At 40.0% G+C, this 26,713-nt stretch overlaps 1 protein-coding gene across 5 annotated transcripts; it reads right to left on the bottom strand.

The window, feature by feature from the left end:
- Positions 1 to 5,995: 5,995 nt before the first annotated feature.
- Positions 5,996 to 25,037, bottom strand: LOC139119241 (retinal homeobox protein Rx1-like). 5 transcript variants are annotated; one of them, XM_070682932.1, is made up of 6 exons: positions 24,882 to 25,037; positions 24,513 to 24,727; positions 21,311 to 21,557; positions 12,584 to 13,199; positions 8,873 to 8,918; positions 5,996 to 7,105 (listed from the first exon to the last, which is right to left on the bottom strand). In XM_070682932.1, the coding sequence occupies exons 3-6, from the start codon at positions 21,480 to 21,482 to the stop codon at positions 6,620 to 6,622; spliced, it is 1,320 nt and encodes a 439-aa protein (XP_070539033.1). In that variant the 5' UTR covers positions 21,483 to 21,557; positions 24,513 to 24,727; positions 24,882 to 25,037; the 3' UTR covers positions 5,996 to 6,619. The 5 variants fall into 5 exon arrangements, with proteins under 5 accessions (XP_070539033.1, XP_070539034.1, XP_070539032.1 ...); XM_070682933.1 differs by lacking the exon at positions 24,882 to 25,037 and having other exon boundaries at positions 21,311 to 21,549; positions 24,513 to 24,836; XM_070682931.1 differs by lacking the exon at positions 24,882 to 25,037 and having other exon boundaries at positions 24,513 to 24,818.
- Positions 25,038 to 26,713: the final 1,676 nt, after the last annotated feature.

Here is a 26,713-nt window from a genome sequence, read left to right as displayed (position 1 = left end):
ACAATTTACAGCCGATAAACAGAGAAAGGCGTTTCCTTCCTACCTCCTTGGATAAACAGATTTGACAAGATAGACAGGAACGTAGACGGAAAGATAGGCAGAAAGTTTGAGAAAGAAGTATGGCGACAAGTAGAATGAAATATGTATAAGCAGGCACGTAGACAGATTTCTAGACAGCTTGACCAATGGGTGCGCAGACAATTAGATGAACGGGTAAACAAGCAATTAGACAAATGGGCGGACGGACGGACAGAGAAGAACAATGGCCGATTGGTTGAAGTAATTTGTCGCAACATTCTATTTTTGTCTTACCAATTTCGCACTTCTCCGAACCGCTTTTGTCAAATAAGTCGATAGTAATTGATTTATTGATGACTGGATTAATTATTTTTGTTAGTTTAACGTTGGACTATGGGTACACCGTCACAATGATGGGGTGAGGAATGGTGTGGTCTTTGCTAAACAGAGTGAAATAACAACTCTAATATGTTCGTTTTTGAGTGCCAGGGAGATAAAAGCAGACATAGAGATGTCAAAAAAACACCAAACAAATAAAACTATCATGAGATCTCGTATTGTACTCATAAAAAAACTTTATAGGTTATGTGATCAAACACGCTAAATGATATTTTAGAACGCAATAAAGTCGTGAAAGGCTGAATAATACGATGGATAAACGAAACTAACACTGGAACATTCTGATATCATGTATATTAATTTATATATTTTTGAAGAATATATTAGAAATACCAATTTTTTTTCAGACACATACTGTTCACCTATACCAAAATATTGCGGCGTAGACTATATCAACCTCTCGGGGTTTTTCTTTGTTACCCTTGAATATTTTCGGATTTTTTCCCTCGCCTTTAACGGACGAACAATTCGGAAGAGAACAACAGTTAGCTTGACCCCTGACCCGTAGGGAACCAGGCCCTCTAGACAGGGACTGTGAGAGAAGTGATGTATGTTTCGATTCCCATTGTCTATGTTACAACCGGACAAATTAACAGAGCCTTCGCCTTCCTACTCCAGTTTTGTTTAAAGCGTCGGAGAGAACCTTCACCACCTGTTCGGAAACAAATGGATATAGTAAAAAGCCATTCACCTGTAGACAAGCTTTTGATCAAACAAAAACATAAGAAGAAATCGATATATCATCATGAAAGTTTAATGCCTACAGTAGTCAATGGTATCTATGAGGCATTTAAAGCGGACAGATACGGTCGTTCATTATTAAAGCACAAACAGTTATAGTTAAACAAATTAAGTTGAGTTATTGATGTGGAAAGTGTTAATATTTTAAGACGCATATATCAATATGTAAGTGACAAAGATACGGCTAGGCTTTATTATCTGTAGATTTTCGCCCCCTCAAAAATTCCTCGACAGACTTTGCGTATGCTGCGATGTCTAAGTGCGGTATATCGGTGTCCTGGAACGTCAGTTTAACTTGGGTGGCATAACTGGCGGCCTTACACGCAGCCTGTCACCAAAATTTAGCGAAGTGTTTGACTTTTGTGCGAAAGCCCTTCCGTGTGTTCCCCAATGGTGAAGCCAGCGCTTAATTAAAACGCGCGAATGAAAAAAAAGAAATTCACTGTCCTTAGGGATGATTTTTTTAGTTCTCTTTTGACTATCGTGGGCAAATTCGCACCAGTTGTGTGCCATAGTCACGTAACCCCATCATAACAATAGTAACATAACCCCATCTTTAATCATAAAAGCCTATTTCAATTCAGCAATTTGTCCTGTTTTAGGCGAGGTTATGAAAGTCACAATGTCGTTGTCGGAAAAAAAATTGCTCAAGTGACGGAGAGTAGATATTAGTCAATGATTTTGGTTTGCCATGTGTTTGATATTTCAATTATCCACTGTCCCTTCCATGGTACCCTTAATTGTGTTTCAGGGTTTGAGGGCCCCTCACCAACATCAGATGACAAAACTAGCGAGACCACGTATGATGAAACTTATCAGGGACAATAACTGTCAGATTTAGTCGAACATTTGCACATAATAATGAGGGCATTTGCATAATTCTGCAAGTTACCAACAAGAGTCGCGCTGATAGATTTTGGAGTTTCTCGCTCTTAAATGGTAAATTACAACACTTTAAAAACATAAAAAACCGCATTTTTCGTCATAGATTCCTTGATGACATACAGTGATAGGCTATCATGAGTAAGTTCCATACGAATATAAAAAAGTGTGAAAATTATGTGTTCAGTACAACACAAAATTCTCAGGCCATAAGTAAGTAAATCCTTTCTTCTGCATCTGCGCAGACGTAGGTTTGCGGAGTTCCCCGGGAAAAAACGTAAACTTTTCTTGTGGAATTTTCATTCGTTGACGATACTCTGTAGCAAAATACTTCCTCACAGCAGTCATATTACAATCATTGAACCATGTGGTGAAGTAAAATTATATTCTTTATAACATATAGATACAGGAAATCGGCAGGCTGTATGAGGTTACTGTAAAATAATGACATGTTGATACATGTTGAATTTTTGCTGTGTTTTTCAAGCACTTACTCGCCTACCTTTCGGAATTTTGAGTGTGCGCAAAACAAATAATTTACCTACTCTGGCCTCATTTAAAGGCTTCATTGCACTGCGTTTCAAATTGCTGTATGCAAAAGAACAGAATACGAAATACCAATGGATTACCCATTGCAACGATGTTAGTGAAGTATGTCTGATTAATGTTTGGACATTAATATCGAGCGCCGTTACCTCTCTGTTCTAGGTTGTCGCACGAACAACTATGTTGTAAGTGTCTGGGGATTTGGTGCTGTGTTTGTTTTTAATTCCTGTACGTTTAATTGAGAAATGACATTAGTTGTTCTCATTTTATTTTCGATCAGCAATGGGGATTAATGGGGATCATCATCAGATATTGCTCATGCATCGACAGGTTGTGCAGAGTTTGACCATATAAAGACCTTCCATTGTTCGATACTGTATCGCTGGCGAGTTGGTCTGTTCAAAGGGTGGGAATTCTAGTAGGAAATAATGTAATATTGGTTGTTGTTTTTTTGTTTTAAGTATTCGAATGGTGTGCCCGCTGTTCTGACGGTGCATGTTGCTGGATTGATCAGGTCCCATAGGGAACCCAGAAATCTGATTGTTGTTGTTTTTATTGTTATTTATGTTTATTAGTCGTGTTGCTGTTTTTGACCAATAAAATTCAACGAAGATAAATATTGTGTTCATGATGTTTCAAACGTAATGTAGATGTCATAAGAAACGCTACAGGGCACTATCATTGTTTGACCAGATGCAACTCTCTGCCAGCGTACACTCTTCATACACTTAAGTGTATTGGTCAACAACAAGAACGACAACAACAATAATAACTACAACAACAACAACAACACGACTAACGAACATAAATAACAATACAAACAACAAAACAACAACAACCAAATTTCTGGGTTCCCTATGGTATTCCGGCATCCTGTTGTTGTTGATATATCTGACGGTAAGAACATTGGTGTTTAGGCGGTACAGTTCGCGCCTCAGAACTGAAACGTTCTACCTAAAAGCAGTATGCGCCTTGAAAGTGAAAGACTTAGATTTTGCTCATAGACCCTCGAAAAAACGAGGGTCTATGTTTTGCTCAAACTTTCTTCGATGAAACTTTCAACCATTCTCTTACCAAAATCAAGAGTGAAAATCAGGGGTCACCGACCTAAGTTTGGCACAAAATTAACAGATTACCTAACATTTACCGATATTTGAAATTCAGAATGGCCCGTTTTCTCTGTGTTAACTATATAGGGAAAAACAAAATTTTCGATTTTAGAAAAACTGAGACGGTGGGTGAGACTTTTTCTTACTCCAAGAGCTTTAAAAGGAACAAGTAGTAGATCAGAAAAGACCTGTAAAAATTTGAGAGGTCGCATATCTGTCCCCGACTCGCAGTCTAACAACCGGCGTTCGAGCTCTGCCCGGTGTTCTAGCAGCATTGCAGTTTGTGGTGCCTATACTCTCGTACAATACCGATGCTGAGCGCATTTTCTTTAGCAGAGAAGTATTGTAGTTTTAACATTCGCCGATTATTTGCAAATACGACCTAAAAACATAAAGTGGGATTTCATTTGGTCTGTTTGTGTAATAATTGGAATATCGGGCTCTGCGCTGATCATTAAAGTTAATTTATAGGCTCAGGCGAGAGGAGGGCTACATGAACGTTGTCAGCTACGCCTCGCCCGCTTTGCTTGCGAGAGACTGTTGCCCTGGAACATGAAAATGCAAGCGTGACATACAACAAACAATTCGCGTTCGCTTACTGGGTAACACTCAAATCTGTTCAGTTGCACTGTCTCTTTATATGCACCATTTTAAGAAGCCAATAAAATACTATGGTCAGGTCGACTGCTCTTTCAAAAAATATTTAGAATGAACATAATTATTGGCTCAATGGTCCGAACACCATGTAGTGTGGACAATGATGAAAGAGCTATGTTCATATCACAGTCGCTTGGTGGGCTATTCAGCTCTGGGACTATTCGCCCCATAGACGAGTGTACAGAAGCGAGGGGTGTTTCTCGCTTCTGTACACTCGTCTATGGGGCGAATAGTCCCAGAGCTGAATAGCCCACCAAGCGGGGTGTTTCTCGCTTCTGTACACTCGTCTATGGGGCGAATAGTCCCAGAGCTGAATAGCCCACCAAGCGACTGTGTTCATATCAGTGGAGTCACTGCGCGCAGGAGAGCACTGGAAAGCGGGTATACGTCTGTGAAGACCTCAAGAAATGAATAAAATTTTAATTTTTCTGCAAGGAAATCAAGTTCAACTGAAAATATGGGGGCACCTTTGAGGTCAGGGACACTTTTGAGGTCTCCACATACGACGTCTGCTGCTCATTTTGTGCGGTGGAAACTTTGTAAATTCGATACTTCTTCCAGGGAATTGGGTTTAAATTGACCCACATTATCCCAATGTATATAGTCCTTGTACGAGGTATAATGAATTCAAGCTGACGCTTTTGGTCGTGTTATTCAAATATTTGAAGATGTGATTATTATTACACATATTCAGGGGTTTGGAAACGTCCTACACGTCGAGTAGTATTTGTCAGTCATGTGACCCTAGTCCACCAATGAAACTATGGCAAATCGTTGACGATTTCGCACGACATACAAGCAGTATGGACCTTTTCCATGTTATACCACAATGCAGTGCTGCGGCCGTTTAAAACTCTGCATATGCACTTGAAACAAAACATTATGTTTTTGTTGTTGTACACACATACTGTATCACATTGTCAAGTAATACAGTTCATTGTACTGAACAGTTAGGTACTTTGTGTTTCTATCGCCGACGAATGTATCGTCAGCCACAATTGCCTTGTTTCCCACTGTGGCGCGAAAAGCACCATGGGACAGATAAATGGATTATTGTACCGTGTTGCTCAGTGCATGCTTATATAAGTGGCAGTATATCAGCTCTCGGCTTTGCCTGGTGTTATGGGTCGGCCGGAAAAAACTGGCAAAACTAGTTTTGTCGTCCGACCCATGAATCCCAGGAAAAACCAAGAGCTACTCTACTGCAGCTACATGTTCCGAAGGCTTTGCTTGGCTAGCGTTGCGGTTCAGTACCGCACTCTCTACAGCATTTCTTACACCGCATTCAACTAGCTATGGATGCTGTGCCCTGTGTTCCAGCAAGGTTGTTGCTGACTGATATTATTCTACGTCTACTCTGTTCAATATTTGAGAAAGAGTTGGATGTTGCCATGATTGCTATGGTATGGTAAACAATAACAGGAAAGACCAACCTCCAAGATAGATTTTCATGCATGGCGAATCAAGTTTGTTTCCTGTACATAACACAATATGCGATAGTTAAAGTTTCTTGTGTACATGTGTAATTTCCTGCGCCCAGAAGCATTTTGCTCTGCAGAAATAGCAAGTTGTGAGTTGTTCCTGAGCTGTAGGTGTCAACATTAACCCATTTTTGTATAAAATCAAGGAAGTACAATGGTATGTCATAGTTGTAACTTAAACTTGCTTTATTCAATAAACTTATTAATCATACATAATGAGAGGTTATTGTTTTAGTAGGCTGAAAAAAATGTCCAAAAATATGACAATGCTCTTGGAGATTGCGCATATCGATAAACAGGTCTGTGCATATAATTTATTAAATTGTCCTCCTATCTATTGGAAAATATCTACAGAGGTATGTCTACGTATACTTTGTAGAGATTTTATGCATAGTGATGATGTTTGATGCATACATAATTAATTAATGTATCACACTTCCCTTTGAACGCAAAAATGAGTTCCTTCACTCAAGACAAACGCGTCGAATTTAAATTCAAATTGGCGCTTGGACAGTCATGCTGTATGTTAGTAAAAATGATTATGATCAAACAATTTTAGACAAAACTTGTCTTTTAAACCAGAAGCAGAAATGTTTTGTTCCTTATGTCAGTTGTACGTGTAAGCTGAGAGCGATCAGGTACTCAGGAAAACTGTACACTGACGCTCTATAATATTAAGAACTCTGTCTTGGTAAGTTCAATCTCACACGCTGGGCCAGCGGTATATTCAGACCATCATTATTGCACAAATAATGCACCATTCAACCTTTCGCCAAGGTACACAGTTCAGGAACACACCGTCCTGGGTTTTCCAGGCTCCAACAAGGCCGTGTATTCTTTCGCACGCATGCGTAGAGTTGCTATGCTGGAGGACCGCCTCTCCTGTGGGTTGGCTACTTGATCAAGCAAGCAATTTTGGCCCAAGAAAGGGTTGAAATGCGGCCTCAAGGCGGGATGGAAACTGAAGAATGTGTCTCTACTCGCAGACCGCTGTAAAAGTGGTAGTGGGCCCGGCAACTGGCTTGCAAGTAGTCCCCCTGGGAGGTGGCAATTGTTCACAACCCCCGACAACATGCTGGCCATTGGTGTCTGCGCATGTGTCATCCCAAGGACAGCATCCCGCGGTGCAAAGCGAGCGATGGAGGGATGATCGGTGAAGCCATGGAGTCCGTGGATTGATGGTGTCTGCGGTAATGGCAGTGAGTTCGTTCCCTGCGGGCCATGTACTTTCTCTCGCTTTCTCCACTTAGCTCTGCGATTCTGAAACCAAACCTGTGAATGAATGCGAGAAGAAAGAATGGCTTTAAAGAAGTCCGCTTGAATAAGAAAAATATGACATAATCATCAAGAGTGAAAGGCAGAAAAATCTCATTTTGTTTTATGTCCAATCAGTCACATTGTGAACGCTGATTTCATTGAACTTTCCATGAAGATGATTGTCCCCTTTCTCCATCTCTGTGGAGAATACCGCTTTCGTCAATTTTTACCAACTAAGCTTACTTTTGTCACAGTCTCCCGCGTCGACTTTTGAAAAAACGTGGTCAAATTTTACTGAAGCGATCTTGCATACTCCCTAAAACTGTGCACTTTATGTTAGTGTCTCGGTTGTGTGCACGCTCCTGTCTTCCTATCCCAGTCCTCGCGACTGCAACTGTCGGTCCCTTCTCGAAATCCGCAGGGAGGTTTAACTGTCGATGATTGCCTGTCAGTGCCATGTGTATGGCTGTATCCCCACTTGCTTGGGCGTCTATTTACAAACTTTCTATCCGATTTGCAGATAAAGTTCAACATGTGCAGTCGCCTCTCCCAGTTGTGATGGTGACCCGATGATTGACAAACACCGGTCAACAAAATACTGCATACTTCCGAGATTTATGGACAGCTTGCGATTTCAACGTTCTCACAATTTGAACAATTACCACTAATAAAGAAATTCGGATAAAACTCTGCTGTCGAATTTTCTAGGAGGCAAGAACTGAAGACACTCAATACTATAAAGCTTGCTTCTGGCAACAATGGTGCAAATACTATCTACCAACATTGTTCGACAAATCGTTACTCGTTCGACAACTCTACTAACTTGCATTTGCTTATTTGGCCAGGCAATCAGATGAAGTCATTTCAATCGAAATCTCAGCATTTTTTTTCAAAGCTTAAGAGAGCTAGCTCTTTCCTTCCAGACTAGCCTTTATCCCGGATGAACTAACCATAGACCATGCATTACACAAAATAAATAGCCAACCAGACAGATATCGTAATTTACCGACAATCGGTTAAGAGAACCCCAAAGAAAACATCCCTGTCGAGATTACACCGACCTATTAGTTGTTTGGTCGGTTTGTCTTTTTTGTTTGTGCTACATGCTTGGCGCGAAATCAGCTTTGAAGAATAAAGGCAATTGATGTAGAGAATGAAAATTGGCTTCGACTCTGAACAATAAGCGACCACTGTTTGCTCACTGATCCGATACGCTCTTCACAAACGATATTGTTGTAAAGATAACAAATTTTCCACTTGCGTGTGAATTGCCCGGAAAAATAGCAAAGCCAACCGAGTCAGGTGTCTTGGTCCCCAGACAAAAATCAGCATATCGCTCAGGTCTGTTCAATTACACGCAGAAACATTTACAGCAATCTCAAAGGGGAAAACATCTCACTCTATCTTGCAAATTTACACACAGAAAGGTACTTGTTCCGCTTTCAGGATATGCATATCTTTGGCATTTTCGAACATCTACGGTTTTGAAAAAAGAGAGGATAATTTGAATGGAGCTTTCCTTGCAGATTCCTGGTGCTATCTTGTCAATGCGATCCCAGAAGTGTACCCGTTTAACTCGTTAATTTGCTCATTGCCATGCAAACAAGACAAGTTAATACTACTAATACAAACAAGTGATTGCTTTTGCATTTGTTTTGTTCTCTCACATTATGCAACGAAGCACACCACCTCGCTAAGCTCAACTTTAATTTAGTCGTATGCATAATTCAGAGTTTGATAACGATAAAAATGCAACTCAATATTAAAATCACTTTCTCTTACCTGCACGCGAGCTTCGGTCAAGTCGACACGAAGGGCAAGTTCTTCCCTGTTGAGGAAAAAAGGAGTTTAGTTAGTTATTGAGTAAGAAGCCAGTTGATTTTAAGTACGATTTCTTGGTTTTTTTTCAACAGCCCAATAAAAAACTGAAAAGTTTTTTAAGGGGATGAATCCTACCAGTAATGCAAATCGGTTTCTCGGATGGTGTCGACAACATTCTATTTTCGAAAATGGTCTGAAATTTTAAGTGTAATGATTTATGGTCAAAGTGTGGAGAGCGGGGCTGGAAAAAAGCGGTGTTTTATTTTTATGTCAAGATTAACGCGTGTTGCCCTTTCAGATCTACCTGTCTTCCCGGCCGTTGTATTTATTGAGTTATTTGATACCACATAGTGTTTTATTTCTCCTCTGTTGTCCGCGAACCAGTGTTCGTATCCATAATATACTTAATACTTGCCAAGCTGACGCAAATGATGGATCGGTGGCTTATGAATGTAAACGATATATTATAAAACGCCAGGCAGTCAATTTGTCAGTGCGTGTTGTGTAAAACGGGCTACAGTCTCGCAAAGACGATTTCGCTGTTCGCAAGATGAGAATTGTTCTGTCCAATTCCCAGCTATCTAAATCGCTTTTATGAAACTGATGATTTTGCACGATGACAAATGTCCAGACTTGTTTTTGTCAGAACAGGGACGAGAAGATTTTTCTTGTCGATATGTCAGGTTGAAATTGAAAAAAATAACAGACGTCAAACATGGTCCCCTGTACCCTTCGTATCTTAGTAACATCTGGCACTAATTCTTTGTTTTATGATTATATTTACATCCGTAATTCTGTATTTGTTTATTTTTGTTATTTTACCAGTCAGACGAGAATACTCATGCTCAAACGGCAGCACGTTTCATATGTGATCTCTCCGCACACTGTCTGTGTGTCGCGTAAATGAGTAGTCTGCGCTGGGGTCATGGAAATTCTATGTGACCTAATCCACTGTCTCAGGATGTTTTATGATGAGTTTATGAAAAAATTGTACACAGTTGCTAAAATGATAAACTAGAGCGGATAAAACGAAAATGCATTTATATAATAAACAATCATGTGTTTCAGTGAACAAAGCAAATCTAATGCAAATCTTTGAAAACGTTTTGTTTATTTTTAACTTGACTTCCAAACGGTAACCAAATTAACGGCACAATATTTCCCCGGCCGACAAGGAACGACAAAGTCGCCTGCCCCTAGGAATAAATCTTTTGATCTGGCACTGACAAAAATCCCTGTAATTGTCAGATATATACCTTTTGTAAGTAATACCGGAGTTTCGACTTCAATATTGTGACTAAATCCGTCTGAGATTCAACATTAGATATTGTCCACAACGCTCTGAACACATAAGCTTTTTAGCGCCAAATCGAGAGGCGTTACAAAACTGTTTCACTGTCATTTGTTTTGCAGCACCAACATAGCCGACGTGCATAACCCTGTATACAATCACTTTTTAAACTTGTGTTATGAACACTTTACCAGTAGTTGTGTACAGTCAAATTTCAACTTGTGTCGACTTTTGTCGTAATTGAATCTGACAGTATACGAGCCACTTAAGTCTTGCATGTCAGATTTTTCGAGAATTATAATGCCTTGGTTGGATACAAGGCAATGTGACGTCACCGTACAAACAGAAGCCCGATGCACAACTTATTCAAGTTTCAACAGCCGAAAGTAACTAACAAAGTGATGTTTCAACTAGTAAGCCTTATTAATGAGAAAACTATTCATTTCATCATTATTGATGAAATAAAAGATAGAGTGATTTTATGAGCAGGAAATCCCTGCAGACTATTATTGTCTCTTATTTTTCCCGCCTAATTCGCTTATGTGCGACAAACACAAAAAACACGTTAGACCAGGTGCATCCGAACCATGTCGACTTCCGTGTTCATTTCAGAGAAACGAAGATAGTTTTAGTGAATTATTAAATTAACATTTACCCACGGCTTTGAATGGATTATTGACTCATAGATATAATTAGTGTTGATTTAATATTGCCTGATTGTTGCAACGAGGTAAATTGACCTGATGCAATGCGCGCGTCGATGCTGAACGGTGCTCCCGATTGGAGATGCCGCCTTATTTGATAATGCAAACGAACTCGAAAACACAATTCTTGGAGTTTTATTAGCAAAATACACTGCCTTGCTGAAGGGGTAGTCTGGTAAATTGCAGGTTCGTCCTCAGCATTCACCGTAAATTTGAGTGAGCTCAAACAAAAGAAAAACGAACAACCCGGCGAACGAATGCAAGCTCATAAAGCCGAAATTGATAATAATATATCTCTTCACATTTCTATAAACTATGCTGTAAAAGAGGTAATATTACTCGGGGGAGGGGGGTTCCTCTGATCGAAGCCCGTGATAGATTCCGAAACCTCACAGAGGATTGCGATGTTTATCGACTAAATCATCACCAAACCTACCCTATCTACCCCTGTTTCAATATCATTCTTAGGCGAATTCTTTTTCATGAGCCGGGGGCTGTGTTGTCGTCGGCAAATTTTCCAAAGTGCCGAACAAGACTGAAATAAACTGACGAAGACAACCGCTGTTTACCATCAATCCCCATCGGCAAACTCCAATTAATTTAATAAACTTGCGCTTAACCATATCATTATCAAATCAAGGACAACTGAAACCAAAACTCAAAGCCAAATTTATTCGAGAAAATTGATTTCCAAAGCTTTGCAGATGAAATTAAACACATTCAGCCGGCGGCGATTCTTGCGATGGACGGTGTATAGAAATGTGGTCTTTCAAATTAAGGAATGTTTAGTATCTGTGATGAGATAAAGCCCCCGAGTAGACTATGATTTGTTCTTCAAATTCGATTATCCGTTCTTATCTTCACTTTCTCCTAATCATAACTATTAAAAGATTCTAGTCAAAGTATTTGGTTGTATATTGACTTGTACCCACATGCAGGTAGTCGATGTTGGGAGCAAGGTAGCTTTATATTCCACGTACATTTTCTGCTTTCCGGGTTTTTTACGTGTCTGCGTGTGCAAAAATCTGTCCGTACATTTCAGAGAAACAGTCCCGCACTAAGAGTACGGAGAAATTCGACGGTTGGCAAACCAATTATGGGCAAAAATGAACAGATCTCAGTAAATGGCGAAAGTAGCAGGGATACGGGACTGCTGACCTGAGACTGGCTTGAATATGACTGTACGTTCGCCGACATCATTACGGGGGATTCCGATTTATAGAGAAACAAATTTGACAACAGCCACGACAGCAGTGTTTAAGAGAATATGTTGATCGCCTCAACTCTTTCAAGAATAATGACTTGGGGTTGGAAGAAATCAAAATATCGTCGTTTTCATTAAACCTCACAATGATCATTGTGTCAGAGAATACAGATTTATCACGAACATACACGAAATTGTTGTCAAGAGCAACAGAATTCCTCTGACAGATATTCCCCCCTCCCTCCCTCCCTCCCCTCGCGCTCTCTCTCTCTCTCTCTCTCTCTCTCTCTCTCTCTCTCTCTCTCTCTCTCTCTCTCTCTCTCTCTCTCTCTTTCTCTCGTATTTCCGTGTACGAGAGAGAGAGAGAGTTCAAACCACTGTAACGACACATGCTGCCTACTGCCTAATGATAATAACATATCGTGCCTGCCAATCTACATACACATCAAGTTGCATTCAATTACGCAGCATACCTGGTGAAGACATCCGGGTAATGCGTTTTGTGAAACGCTCTCTCCAGTTCGTCTAGTTGATAGCTGGTGAATGTTGTACGATATCGTCGTTGTTTTCTCTTGCAACAATACTCTTCATTGTCGCTTCCGCCAGACAAACTTAACCCGTCCTCGGCCCCGTCCATGTCACAGCCCGTTTTCGTTTCTTCTCCTTTCGTCTCCGATGACGGCGTCACCGCCTCCTCTCTCTCGCCCTTTATTTCTTGAGTGTCTATGTCAATGTTACCGCTGTCGACGATCTGCCCCGAAGCTCCGACTTCTGTATTTTCATACGTGCTAGTTTTCAAGCTCTTCGAGTCGTCTGTTAAACCATCGTGCTCGGAGACACTTTCACATTTTTTCTCTTCACTGTAGAGTCCGTACGCGTCTTCATTACCGTTGCCGCTTGTTTTCTCAGTTTTGATGAATACTTTCGGTCCGCTCTCCATTTCCTTGCCTTCCCTTTTCCGTAGCGTCGATGTGTACAGCAATGGCGGGGTTGCTCTCAACAAACTGTCGGCCGAAAAGTCGCGGTACAGTCTCTTGTTCTCGATACCTTTATCGTTGGACGGCTTAGCTTCCATTTTGGAATATGCACCTAAAGTATAAATACAAAAATAGGAAAAAAAAAGAATGGGGTGTTGGTTTGTTTGTGTCAATAACGTAACAATAGAGAAGCCATACAAGGGTGGTTGAATGAACGGCAGAGTGATGCATTGTGACCTATCCGATACGAAAAAATGGGTCTATCCATGTGAAACAAAAACTCCGAAAGGGTATTGCATAGAGAATTTGAGAATCCAGATACATTTGCAAGACCGTAAAAATGATGGAGAGAGAGAGAGAGAGAGAGAGAGAGAGAGAGAGAGAGAGAGAGAGAGAGAGAGAGGGAGGGAGGGAGGGATGAGGGAGAGAGGGAGCCAACACATCACCTATGACATAGTCACGTATGGCGAATTCGATGAAAATGTACCTTGTACGAATCTCAAACAGCAGCAGAGACTGTCGAGTACAAAGTGTGAGTTTTCTCTACGTAGACAGTCACTTCACGTAGAACGCACGCAGCTCTTCTGCCAACACAGCCCGTGTCAGCATACGTTATATCGCTATTGTTCATCGCCCGATAAGCTTCACACGTGTGCTACTACCAAAAATAATCGCCAATCCCTCCGAATTCATCACTGATAACGATGACGAATGACGGTCAAATTTATCCTATTTGTCTGCTATTGTCATCCTGTGTTGTATTTTTTAATTGATCGATGCCTTACCCAGGTGATGTCCAAGTCAGATTCTCTACCTCTTATTCTTGGCTTTTCGAGGTCAAAGGTCACTCTGTCTATCCGAACACCAATCAGTCAAAGATAAAAATGTGTTTCTTGCTTTAGGTTTTATAGCACTAGTAATATAATTATATATATATATATATATATATATATATATATATATATATATATACAATTTAGCTCTACTCTAGTATTGAGCACTCTACTCCAGCTGATCTTGAACTAAACAAGTATATATATATATATATATATATATATTATATATATATATATATATATATATATATGTATGTATGTATGTATGTATGTATGTATGTATGTATCTATGTATGTATGTATCTATATATGTATGTGTGTGTGTGTGTGAAACTTTTTATTTTCATAATTCTTTTAGAGTTTTCATTTACCTTTCTTCTTCAACGATATGAGAAGTTTTCTCCCGACTTGTTTTCTTAAAGGTGCGCAATTTACTAGTACTTTTGAAAATGTTACCGAAAATTTAACAATTAATAATTTTGTCTGTCGGCGAAAGAAATGCCACTTATAAAAGCAAGAAACAAAAAATCGTGGTTGAAGTAGCCACGATAGATTTCCTTTTAATGTATGTGAATAAGTTAATTACACATTGATAAGCAGTAAATTAATATTTGTATAAAATACTGCTTTTATAGCTTTAGTCGAAAACTGTGCTCTGTTTAAACTGAAAGCCTTTAAAATCAACACAGGATTGGATAGACCGTGACATACTGCTCGCGGTTAATGCTTGTCAGGTTTTTTACAGAAATAAGCGTCAACTGGGAAGGATATTCCATAATGGAAACGTGCGTTGGAAGCGTGCTGTGCCTGTTAAGTGTTACATGTAACAGCGGTAAGTGAAAGTTATGAGACGGTGGCCCCATTCGTACAGTTGTCCCGCTGAGAACGCGACACGGGTGAGTTGGGCGCAGCGACTGAATGCTACACTGTTCACTGGGAAGGGTGTGGCTTTGGGCCAAACGGACAAACCCCGTTACGAATTAATGTGTCCGACACGCACACACCAACAAGTGAATTTTGCATCACCTGGTGTGAGCGCACGCAACGTATATGAGAGCTGGAAACAAAAATAAAACCCGGGCTTTATGAACACACTAATCCTCGTCATCGAATGTGACGAGTTACCAGTGTGTGGGCCAGTAATAAATTAGATTTATGTGCCGCGAAAAATAAACAAATTCAGTTGTAGGATTGTAGTGCTGCCCTCTGGCAAAAAACAATCCCAAATTGATTTTAATATCCTCGCCAAGAATCGCATCGCTTTCAGCATAGATGTAGTATATTAGATTTATAGTACCTTACAGCTGTGTCTTTCAAGTTTTGACTTGAAAATGGAATCTTTCATTCAATCATTTGTGACTTTAGCCTGTCGACACATTTCTATCGAAGCAGAACTAATATTGTGTACCGACCTGCTCAACGATGGGTTGACAATTTATCTACAGCATAAAGTAAATTATCTACAATGCTACAAACACCTTTTATTCAACAATGTAGTGATCGATGAAGAAAGAATTTACACAAAACCAGTCGTCCTTTAATTCGCGGCTATTTTTTAATAAATCAGCGTTAATTGTCCCATTGTGTACTGACGCTATTACGGCTTAACTGTGTCAGCTGGCTACACCCATTGTGATCGTTAGTGGAACTGTTTAACTCGCTCTCCATGGGCTGGTTGACGGGTGTCGCTTCGTAGCAATGTCACGCTGTTAAAACGCCCGTTAGTTGTGCCGGATGGGTGCTCCTAGCGTTGTTTAACTGTCACTAACATTTAACGTTTCGACTCGTGTGTGTTCCTACGGTCAACGTTCGGTAGCGAGGGCTGTGTCAGAATTAACAACGGCCGCGACTGTTCGGCTGGTGCGTTCTTAATCCGACGTCAAACTGTCCGACGCCCGATAGTTTGCCATTCGTGGGCGGCAATCGCTTGCTGATGTATTGAGCTAACCGAATTGCACTCGACTTAACACGTTGTCGTGGTTCTGTGTTGGGAGGTTTGTGTTTTGTTTTTGTTGTCTGTTGGAATTGGACACCGTGCATTCGTACAATACGATTTGACACACCAATACAAACTTCACCAATGTATTGTTTTTTTCCTTTTTAACCCGCCAGACTTTCCAGTATCTAGTGTCTTTGTTTCAGCGGTTTTGTTTTGTTTGTTGGTAGTTTGTGGTATTATCTTCCTGATTCGTTAGCGTCGTACAAAATAAGTCTATAATTATTTCTGGATCTTTTTTTGTCTAAGCTCTCGGCGTGTGTTTACAATTGGATCGGTTTTTGTTATCGCCAATCACTTGCAAAACTTGACCATGGTCTGTAGTTGGCACATAAACCTTGCAGACGAACGCGGAGCGAACAAGTTTTAACGACAAGCACCACAACGCATAGATAAATGCGAGTTATTTCACTTTTGATGGCCAGCTTATCTCTTTTTTGATGAAAGTACTGCCCTTCCATCGAGAAAGAGTTTATAAAATTTGTCGATAAAAAATAGGGCGAATTCAGAACACAATTGTGCACACATGTATAATATATGTATAATAAAGGACGGTATACAGACACGGTATACAGTGAAAAAAATGTTTCATCATTAATGGGAGTGATAATTTTCGCTAACTTAAGACAACACCTTGAACAAATTGTCTTATACTAAAAAAAAAAGATACCTAATATTTCCCAAACAGCAATTATTGCCGATTACAAAATTTAACACCATCATCAGTCGTGACAGATGTCACCACAAATTGCAAGTCCCGACATCATAGTTTTGATAATAATTACCGTGCTGACGTAACAACGATTGGTTAATGAAAAATGTAATAGTATCAAAACGGGATTACAGGCATTGGTAATTTCTGGTGATGTTGTCTGATGCTGGTGGCTCATGAATTGCAAACCAGTTGACGATTATGGTACGTGGTGTTACTGTACAACACATCGTCTCAACAAATTATCAGCTGGCAATAATACATCGCATACAGCGCTACAACAACGTAATAATAGACAACGAACATAGTACTGACCAATAACATCTTAAAATATTCTAATGTTGGGTTAGAATTCATCAAGCTAATGTCGGTTTTATTTCATCATTAGGAAATAAATTTGTGCCTGCACAGACCACGAACCAATCAATCATCGCCCGGGCTTATGTAAATGATGTGCCGGCTGTTGCGATCGCAGGGCTCCTGATAAAATTAAAAATATATATTGTCAAAATCCGAATCTAGTGTGTTTAATAAACCTTGACTAATATGGTTATGGAATTATGCGTTTGTTCAGAAAACATATTGAAGTGGTCGGTGCTACGGAATTACCGTGATAAGTTATGCTGACATGGCGCTGAGAGCTCTGAACGTATGGTTCAGGGATGGATCTGTCCATCTAATATAGAATTCTAAAAAAAATTACCAAGAAATCAATTAAAATTCGATCAATTGGTTGCGAAGCACGACAAACGGTTTTACGCCCTCTCCATTGTTTCAGCTGATAGAAATATTAAAACTGCGTGTCCAGGACAAAGGCCGGAACGTGGAAATTTATTTTTGGTTGACTTCCCACACTATACGCGCTTTGGCCCGCGACATGCCCGTCCTGAATTCATTGAAAAAATTTAATCCAGTTCTGGGCATTAAAACGTCTGACACGCGGAATCACACAATGAGACACCAGGAGATTTAATATCACTGTTTGACATATAACAAAAAGTACGACAGAAAATCTCGATTTTTCTAATTTTTTTAGAAATAAGACGCTTTCGTTAATCTCCACGAACGTACGTCTACTTCATAACGTGCCAAAAGTAGCTGTAGAACACGGAATACTAAAATATCAAAATCACTTCAGCAACGGTCCTTTCGTTTTTGCAAAGTTTATCCCCGACAACGGAACGGTAGTCGTCAGACATATGCGCTTTTGATAATATATTCATTCTAAAAAATAAAATTATTTTCTTCCCAGTGAGGTCTTTTGAAATTGAAGTATTGCCCCGTTGTGCGTAGAATATGCAATATTTTTTGACGCGTGAACTATATTCCTGGCTTCAATTCAGTTGTCAACAATACCATCGAACATCACACACATACAGGCTGTGTTTACATGCAGAACACAAAGGCTTTTTGACAAGATTTTGGGAAAAGAGAAAGAAATTGTATCAAGCTTTACAAAGAAGATTAAGAATAGTGGAAACTACGTCGAAAATTACAACTAACAATGTGTCAGAAATGTTACGTTTTTGCAGTTTCCTTGGCTAAATTACGATGACTCGTCCTTCATAACCTCAAGATATTATTATTAAGATGATAGCGTAAATAGTGTTTTCATTTTGTATCTTCATTTATTTTGCGTAGAAATGAACAAGTTTTAAAATTTTAAGTGGTTCAATAGACCCGTATGCCAGCTTTACACCTCTGAGGAGAGGGTATAAGTCTGCATGTATGTATCGTTCGTTTCAGTCTGGCTACATATACAGTGTAATCAGATCAAGAAATGAGTGAAAGATGACGAAACTGTCGGGTAACTTAAAGCATACAAAGAGTATTTAACCACTTTTCCCTTTTCGTGACAAATTTTAGTTTCGACTTACCCAAAGCTCAACGTTACGACTTTTTATGGGCCGTTTGGTTGTGAAGTCGTCTATACTCGGCGAGTATTGAATGCGATGCCGCTGGGAGATTGAACGCGATGCCGCTGGGAGAGTTTCGCACACGTCGGTGTTGATTGCGTTACGTTGTGGCGAGTATAGTAGGTAGCGACGGAGCGAGGCGGGAATTTTGGTGACGTGCCGACAACGTTGGTGTCGGCGGCGTTATGACACGCCGACTCTTTCCACGAATGACTTATTTATCATAATTTGGAGTTTTAATCAAATTCTGATGGATTCCAACCAAAATAATAAGACTATTTTGTGCTTTATGACGACAGTGTATCATTGATCAAGTACTAGCCATAATGTTAGGCATTTTCATCAATATCTCATTAAATTGACGATTTTTGGTGCGCAACATATGTTACCAATTTTCAATAGGCAACCGGAGGGTTATTATTAACACGATCTGGCTAGATCTACTTAACATTGACTGATTGATACCCACAGTATGACTAAACTCATAAAAAAACCTGCAGACGTGTAGTCGGATTTCCTTGGGTAATAATGTCGCCAAGTGTTGAACGCCTGCATATTAACTTGCGTTGGTTTAGCCACATTTCATTAACAATAACGACCCGTTCGGATGGTATCAATTTTTAATTCGATTGGTTCAAAGTTGTTTGTTATAGTCAGACGTTATTCTCCGCCTCTTTCTTCCCAAATTTAATTGAGAAAACATAAAAGAGAAATTCTTTTAATAATTGATCCAGTCATATGTAGGGTTTACACGGCGTTAATCGAATGAGTTTTTCCCCCTCTGGCAACGCGCATGAGCAGAGTCAATATTTCGCGCAAGCGCGGCGGAGTGGAAACGCGACGATTGTATATTGGTATTTGGCATTAAGCTTATTTAAAGCTATCGATGTACTTAATGGGGAATATCTTTTCAATCGCGTTGCACCACAATCGAACTCAATAAAGAAATGTTGGAACTGTTGAGGTTGATATAATAATAAACATTAGAGTGGTGTTGTCCTAGGCCAGCGTTCTCTGATTGGTTCAATTAATTTAGTCCCTTGCCTGGAATCGCTTTTTGTTTGAATACAATTTAATTGGAATAACTCGGCGTGGGAATACACCAGTCGTTTTTTTTTGTTGAAATCATGTACAATGGTTCTTTAGTGGAACAAAACTCGAACTGTTATTCTGTCGATGCTTGTTCTTCTTTCTCTGTACGTTACTGACCATGCATCGGCGCTGTCCTCCATCACCGCCTACAAAACGCTGTAGTACCCGCAGTCATGGCCTGAGTACCTTTGAACATCACGCTATCGAGCTAAGGCAAAATTGAACTCGCACTCAACTTTCCCCCCATACGAACACAAGGGAATGTATGAAAGTTTCACTTTGGTATTTGAAGACCACTGTAAACATTTAATTTTGTCTCATAAATTCAACTCAATACACTGTTTAGCAATTCCTCTCATCATTTTATCATACAGATCCAACTTTCAATTTAACTCGTTCCATCGACATCATGTGAAACGCGTTGGATGAGAGCGCATTTCTCTCTCTCTCTCTCTCTCTCTCTCTCTCTCTCTCTCTCTCTCTCTCTCTCTGTTATTCTCTATTTCTCTCATACTGCTGTCTAAGTAAGTGTATCTCACAACCCCCTTTCGTGCATGTAAGACCCTGTCATTAAGTATTCCAGCGATCGTCAAGTTTTATTACCCAGAATGCGTATCTACCAGCCAACCAACCAACCGATCAGTCAATCAAACAGTTAGTCAGACGACACCCGCCCTCCTGTCTGATGACCCGCCCAGTCATCTTCATATTTTACCATGAAGCAATCATTCAATCGATCAATCAATCAAGCAGTTAAACTATTCGTCTTCTAGACTCCCGAGTCTTCCTAGAGACTTTCATACGTTGTACAAGGAACTAGACAGGTCGTTCTTTTTTGCAGTTTGTCTCCTTCTACCCAGAAAAAACACTTTCTTGAAATCATTTGTGACTTCACTTGATCACGTTACATGGTAGAGATAACGAGTGTCAACTATAAATGCACTGAACTTGACATTAAGGTTTGTAGTTGATTGATACATTTTTTATCGTGGTATATTTCTGTTACGAGACTAGAAGTTGTGGCTCTTCTTTCTCTATCTATTCTACCTGCACGTAAGAGGAGTTGAATATTATTTTTTTCATATTTCGAGCACTTTTCAAGATACCGAACAATATTTTACTGACCTATAAGATAAAAACATATATTGACACAAATAGATTGTCCAAACAATAACATCATCAGTTTTGTCACATCAACCGACGAGACCGCAATCTTTTTTCTTCCTCGACTGTCTACCTCTTTCCCATCTGCGGATACACGTTTCCTTTCTAATGGGACAGTTCATTTGTTTAGCTCCCAGTCGGTACCCTCTCATCTTTTCAACCCGTACAACCATTCGTCTTTGTGGTTTTTAGGGGGGTTTGCCTATAAGTTTTACGCCGCTTCTTAAACATTTTATATCATGAAGTGTGTCGGGCTAAACTTGACTGTGCGTCCCTATCTCTTAACTTCCACGTAGATATTCATACAAAATTCCGACCCATGCGCGCCAATTTCGACTGTCACCAGAAGTTTTTGTTAAGTTACGAAAAACTGTCGGTCGTTCTACTTCGCGAAGATTTCTCATGTAAAATTGCATTGGATTTTCGAACTCAGAAATACAAGAACGAGTTATCGTTCAGACTTCTGGCGACTTCTAAAAGCGTGAAGTATGAATTAGTTTTCCTCACCTGTCTCAGATACATCCGACGAAGACAACGGTTCCGGATCGGGTCTCACTCCACCGTTGTCCTTCTCGGTCTTGATCTTGATTAGTCGCGGGCATTCCGGTAGATTCGGGTTCAGCCTCGGTAGTTTCAATCCCGAAGACCCCTCACAACCGTAGTTGGGGTATGCGTCCATTCCGATACAAGTTGTAACAAAATTTAATCACTCGCCAACGGGACGGCTCAACTTTGTCTGGATAACTCTGGAAAGCTTAAAAGAAAAAAAATAATAAGTGAGACGGTCTCCCCTAAGTGAGTAAAAAATACGAAACGTTAGACACAAGATTATTGATGTATCTCTAATACAACATTGATAATGTCTGATATAACAATGACGAGCGCGCCTGAGCATGGCAAAATCATTGTAAAAGTATATGCATTATTAATGTAACTCTTACACTGGTGGAATTATTTTCACGTCGTTGCTTTCAAAGCTGATAGAGGTACTAGAACTTGAAGAGAACTAGGGGTTCCAGTGAACTACAATAATTAACCAATGAAATGCCGCCAAACGATAATAGCGTTGAAGTGTAACATGTCTTTCAATTGGTTTGTTCACTCCCCTTGTTATTGATGCGCAATGGGCTTTCAAAGAGGGCCGCTTCCCCAATCTTTACGTTTTCAATTACACCCTTTCTGTGCAGTAAGGTGGCCAATTAAATAAGTTAATGGGGTAGGCAGTGAAACCTCACAAAGTAGCTCACCGTTTGCAACCAGCCGTACGACTGGAAAAATTTATCCACGTGTGCAGGCTCTTTTTGGGCGAATTCACCGAAGGCAGCGGCGGTTCGGATTTTGGGACAAGGAGCGGACTTTGGTTACGCAAAGTACTATGACACGTGCAAACAAATGCTGGGATTTCGACAACTTTTCTGTGTGCGCTGCAAAAACAGGGCCAACCTGAAGAAAGGCCTGGCCCAAGGCTTATTTACACAAACAGATCTTTGCTTACTGAAGATTCACAAAGAAAGAATAACATCTCCGTTGTTTATAGTGTAAATGCAACTTTTTGTGGAGGTCGATTTCAAAAAAATCCCGTTCGTATACCCATTGAAAACTAAAAAAACACGAGACGAAACGTTTTAGCCAGACCGACGTCTGGCGAAACTCTGTAAGTGGCTTTCACCTTCAACATGTCGCCAATACAGTGAAAGAACACTCGTCTCCTTTTAAAAACGAAGTGAAATAATATTGGGCAATTCTAATCGACTTTTCGGCTGTCTTGGTCAGTTTAGACGTATTTTGTTTCAGGGCAAATTCCGCTTTTCGCACTAATCTGCGATTTTGGTCTTTCTTTTAGCGAATCATTATCATTACAATTAGTTGGGATACAGATTTGGTCTGCTGACAGGGATCATGACTATCCTGCTGTATGCCTTCCCTCACAAGATACTCTCTCGCCCACAGGTTCCAATTGCTCTGATCCAACGATCCGTTAGTGAAAGATTGGATTGTACCACAATGCATGACGATGAAAAGACTTACACCCACTGTCTGGGTTTTCTGGTACTTTTCCTCAGAGTCACGAAAACTTTCAGACTTTACATATACACTTATCGTCAAACTGTACCGACACATTTATGAAAACTGTATCTCGCTGATTTTTTTACAAATTTATTCCTCGTGACAGTTGTATACGATAATTTCCAAGCAGTAATCATCGAGATACAATCCGAGAAAGTCTTAGTATTAAAAGAACGGGTTTCCTCGATTGGGTGCACACGATGTTGTATGTCTTCAGTGAGAATGAATCATATGAGAGCCAGCTGCATAAGGGTGTTTTCGATGGCCGCCCACCGCACCGGTTGTTTTGACATCTTAACTTGAAGTCACTGATAATTATGACAAGACGTACATCCGCCTGAGCAATCGGCGATAATTTTTCCATCGCATGCTGTCTGTTTCAAGCCAAGTTCAACTCGATATGCGCTATCTTTCAATTAACTCCCATCTACTTGGCCATGATTGTGATTATTAGCGCATTTCGGCAATTCAACACATTCTCGAGAAATGTCCCAATTTTTCTGTAATTTCTGACACACGATCGTACACACGATGAACACCGCTCGTGATTAGATTTCAGGGTCGATACGAGAAACCTGAAACGTCCCTACAATTTTTTTTCTGTTTGTGGGACAATTGTCCCATCTGATTAATTTTCTTGCAGAAATTATTTTTAAAATTATTTTTAAATCTCCCTGGCTGGCTTTGCCAAAAAAATAGATATCACATAATCGTATGGATGGAGAAGTCTTTCCCCACTGTTTGCAGGTACACAACCGTGTAATTGAATGAAAACTCTCAGAAATAATAACACAGCATTACAAGATGGAAAGTGTTGGTGCAAGGGTTGAGTTGAACTTCACACAAGTGGCAAAACAACACGACAAGGATCGTCTGGTCCGCACGGCTCAACAACTTGAAGTCGGCGTAGTATCGGAGGGAGGGTCCTGAATAAATAAACACTCTTCAGTCAGCGAAGATGCTTGATAATTTGACTATAAGAGTTATACATGTCCACTGATGAGTAGGGTCGGAATGTACTGTCAGAACTTGGTACGGCATCGCTCGGAATTTGGTTTATTGTAGACGCATGTGGAAAAATTATCTAATGTCAGTAATTATCGTGTATTAACACGTACGTATACTATTTAATGATTAGAAGCTTTCAAACATCGGTACTAATACTTGAGAGCTCTGCTTTTCGAAAATTGTCGCCTGCTGTCACAGGAAGCCGGCATTTCAAAAGGTGGATGGAACCTCTACTCCTCTATCATGTGATCATGCACGCACTCACTTACAGACCACCCCGCGACATTATTTGAAATGTAATGAAACCATCTTCACGTCAACCCTGTATATAACTATACGAGAGTTTTATTGTTTCCCTGATCAACTGATCAATTTCGTCGACTGTCGGTTTTTATTCAGTGGGGATCGTAATCTGTCAGTGTCGTCACCCTGATATAGTCGCTGTTCTTCATCGCGACATCTCATCGAACGGAGATGATCAACAGGTGGTTTGTTTCTGTTCTACAAGTGTGACGTCGCTGTGCCGGTAGGCCTACAACTATCTCCGTGTTCTCACCGACTGATGCCTTCCGTGATGCGTTTTCTGTATTTGTAAATGCAATCTCGAAAAAGACAGCCTTGTTCATCAACTCACCTTTCTGCTTTTATCCTCAGCCTGAAATGGTGGTCCTTGTTATGCGGCGTTTGGACGGCGCTACTGTCGTACCCGTCTCAGACTCCGGGTTGGGAGAATCCTATGTAGACAGGTGTTGCCAACAGAAGAAATCGTCTAAGCTTTCAGACGATGTCGCTGCATGCAGTCTTTAGTTCATGACCCTGACTTCAAATTGACACTTATGATTGGTCACACTATGGCAATGACAGAAAAATCAGAAATACTGTGAAAAATCACCGACCTTTTACGTGTCTTAAAACGTCGGGTAGTGCCAGCTAGCTATTGAAATAACACAGTGGCCATTAATTATGTCACCCACAGCTTTCGCTGACACCTAATTGGTCTTACCTACTTCAAAACACTGCCGGGTTAATCCACGTGTCGACTTAACAATTTGGAATTTCAATGCGACGGATAAACATAATGACCCACTTGAAATTCTTGTCCAAAGATCCCAAGAAATGTTGACACAAAACGGTTAAAAATGTCCAAACTCCGCGGAAATGAACGCAGTTCCTCTGTCCTTCCACAGGGAACCCAGGCAACCATTGGACTTTGCGTAGTACGTAATAAATTATAGATGCACGAACGTTTAATTTGTCGAGAGCGTTAATTCGTCAGACATACTTAATAATTAACAATATTCTAGTATCTTAAAGAGACTAATTAGGTCGAATAACAATCCAATTTCTGCGATTAAAACGACAATCGGCGCGACAAAAAATTACCAGCATCGCCGAGACATTCTTAGGGTGATTAAAGAATGGTTAAGTGTATGCCATGGCGAAGGAATTTTAAAGCGCTTTGAAGCAGTATCAACGTGATTACTACACGATATCTCGTGTTTATAGTATTAACATGTCACCGATAGCCCATAATCCTTTTCCAATTGTCTAGCTAATTAATTACAATTAAACAATTGTAAGAAGCGGTATGACACCAATAGGCTTAATGGCGGGTAGTTTTTGTCGCAGGATGGTCACCGGTTGCCTAAAAGCCGGTACGTGAAATTTAGATGCCGAATCACGTAGACCCAATTAACACTTTAAGCGAGTTCATTTACCGGAATGTCCGACTCGGGGCTGACAAACAAGAGATAAACTTGACCAAGGTGTGATGTTGACCGAGAGAACGTAAGAATTATACCTACAGTGTGAGTTTTGATATTTCAAGGAATATGGCTTCACAAAATTCCTAATTGAAGCCCAGCTGAAAAGGCACAGAACTACCGCCCACGGTGCGCAAAAATGACTTTACTTTGATCATGCTGTACTGTACAAGAGAACTTCTAATTGACAAACATTTATAAGATGGAAATCCCTTAACTCTCGCCAAAGAAAATCATATTAAGACAATACGTTTATGCAGCAATGTAGACTGGAATTTGTCGTCTCGACGAAAAACAAGTATTGTATTATTCCAAAGAGACCGATCTGTTTTATTTACATAAACACATCATCACAAGACGGGCCAGAAATTGCCTGCATAGCTGAAATATCACACAGCAAATTGTCTACGGTTTAAGTTCAATAAATGCACGCAAACTTAAAAACAGTAAACAACGGAACAGTTGTTTTTTCCAAGAATGACATTCTAACGGTCGGCCTCTTCGATTCGATTTTTTTTCACACAAGTGAATGCCCCCATTTTATGACTTGTTGTTTTCATATTGGGAATTCAAATGCACGCTATTAGTTTGTCAATGTTGAGGGCAAAATTGAATTTTCTATTTTGATAAAAAAAGGTAGGGAAAACTTAATGTTCTATGAGTCTGTGCAAACCTGCTGTAGATCAACAAGAAAAGGTTTAGATTTTTGAGGGTCCATAAAATCTGCAAGGTATAATGTGTCATAGGGAAAGATGTTAAGACTTTCAAACTTTTTATAGTTCTATTTTGGTCAACCGCTTGTTGGGGGGGGGGGTCATTTTGAAGTTCATAGAGTAAATAAAGTAACCAAAGGCTTACTTTGTAGAAATTTAATTCCCCCTAGAGTTAACACAGGGATGGCGGGCCATTTTTTGAATTTCAATTATCAGTAAATATTTGGCGATTTGTTTCCCTTGGGCCAAATTTTGCACGGTGACCCCTGATTTTTATTCCTGATTTTGAAAGGCAATGTTTGAAAGTTTCCTTGCGCAAGTTTAAGTCTTTCGACTTCGCGGCGCAGAATAACGTAAAG

The sequence above is a fragment of the Ptychodera flava genome, chromosome 19 (assembly GCF_041260155.1).
Source record: "Ptychodera flava strain L36383 chromosome 19, AS_Pfla_20210202, whole genome shotgun sequence".
Classification (NCBI taxonomy): domain Eukaryota; kingdom Metazoa; phylum Hemichordata; class Enteropneusta; family Ptychoderidae; genus Ptychodera; species Ptychodera flava.
Note: the sequence above shows the minus strand (reverse complement) of the source record. Positions and strands in the feature narration are given on the sequence as shown.

Excerpts from the sequence above, each read along its gene's own strand:
- LOC139119241 (XM_070682932.1), bottom strand. The coding sequence starts at position 21,482 with ATGGACGCATACCCCAACTACGGTTGTGAGGGGTCTTCGGGATTGAAA. Across the intron at positions 13,200-21,310 it reads GTCGGATGTATCTGAGACAG|GTGCATATTCCAAAATGGAA; the intron begins GTGAGGAAAACT and ends TTTATACTTTAG. Across the intron at positions 8,919-12,583 it reads TACCCGGATGTCTTCACCAG|GGAAGAACTTGCCCTTCGTG; the intron begins GTATGCTGCGTA and ends TTTCCTCAACAG.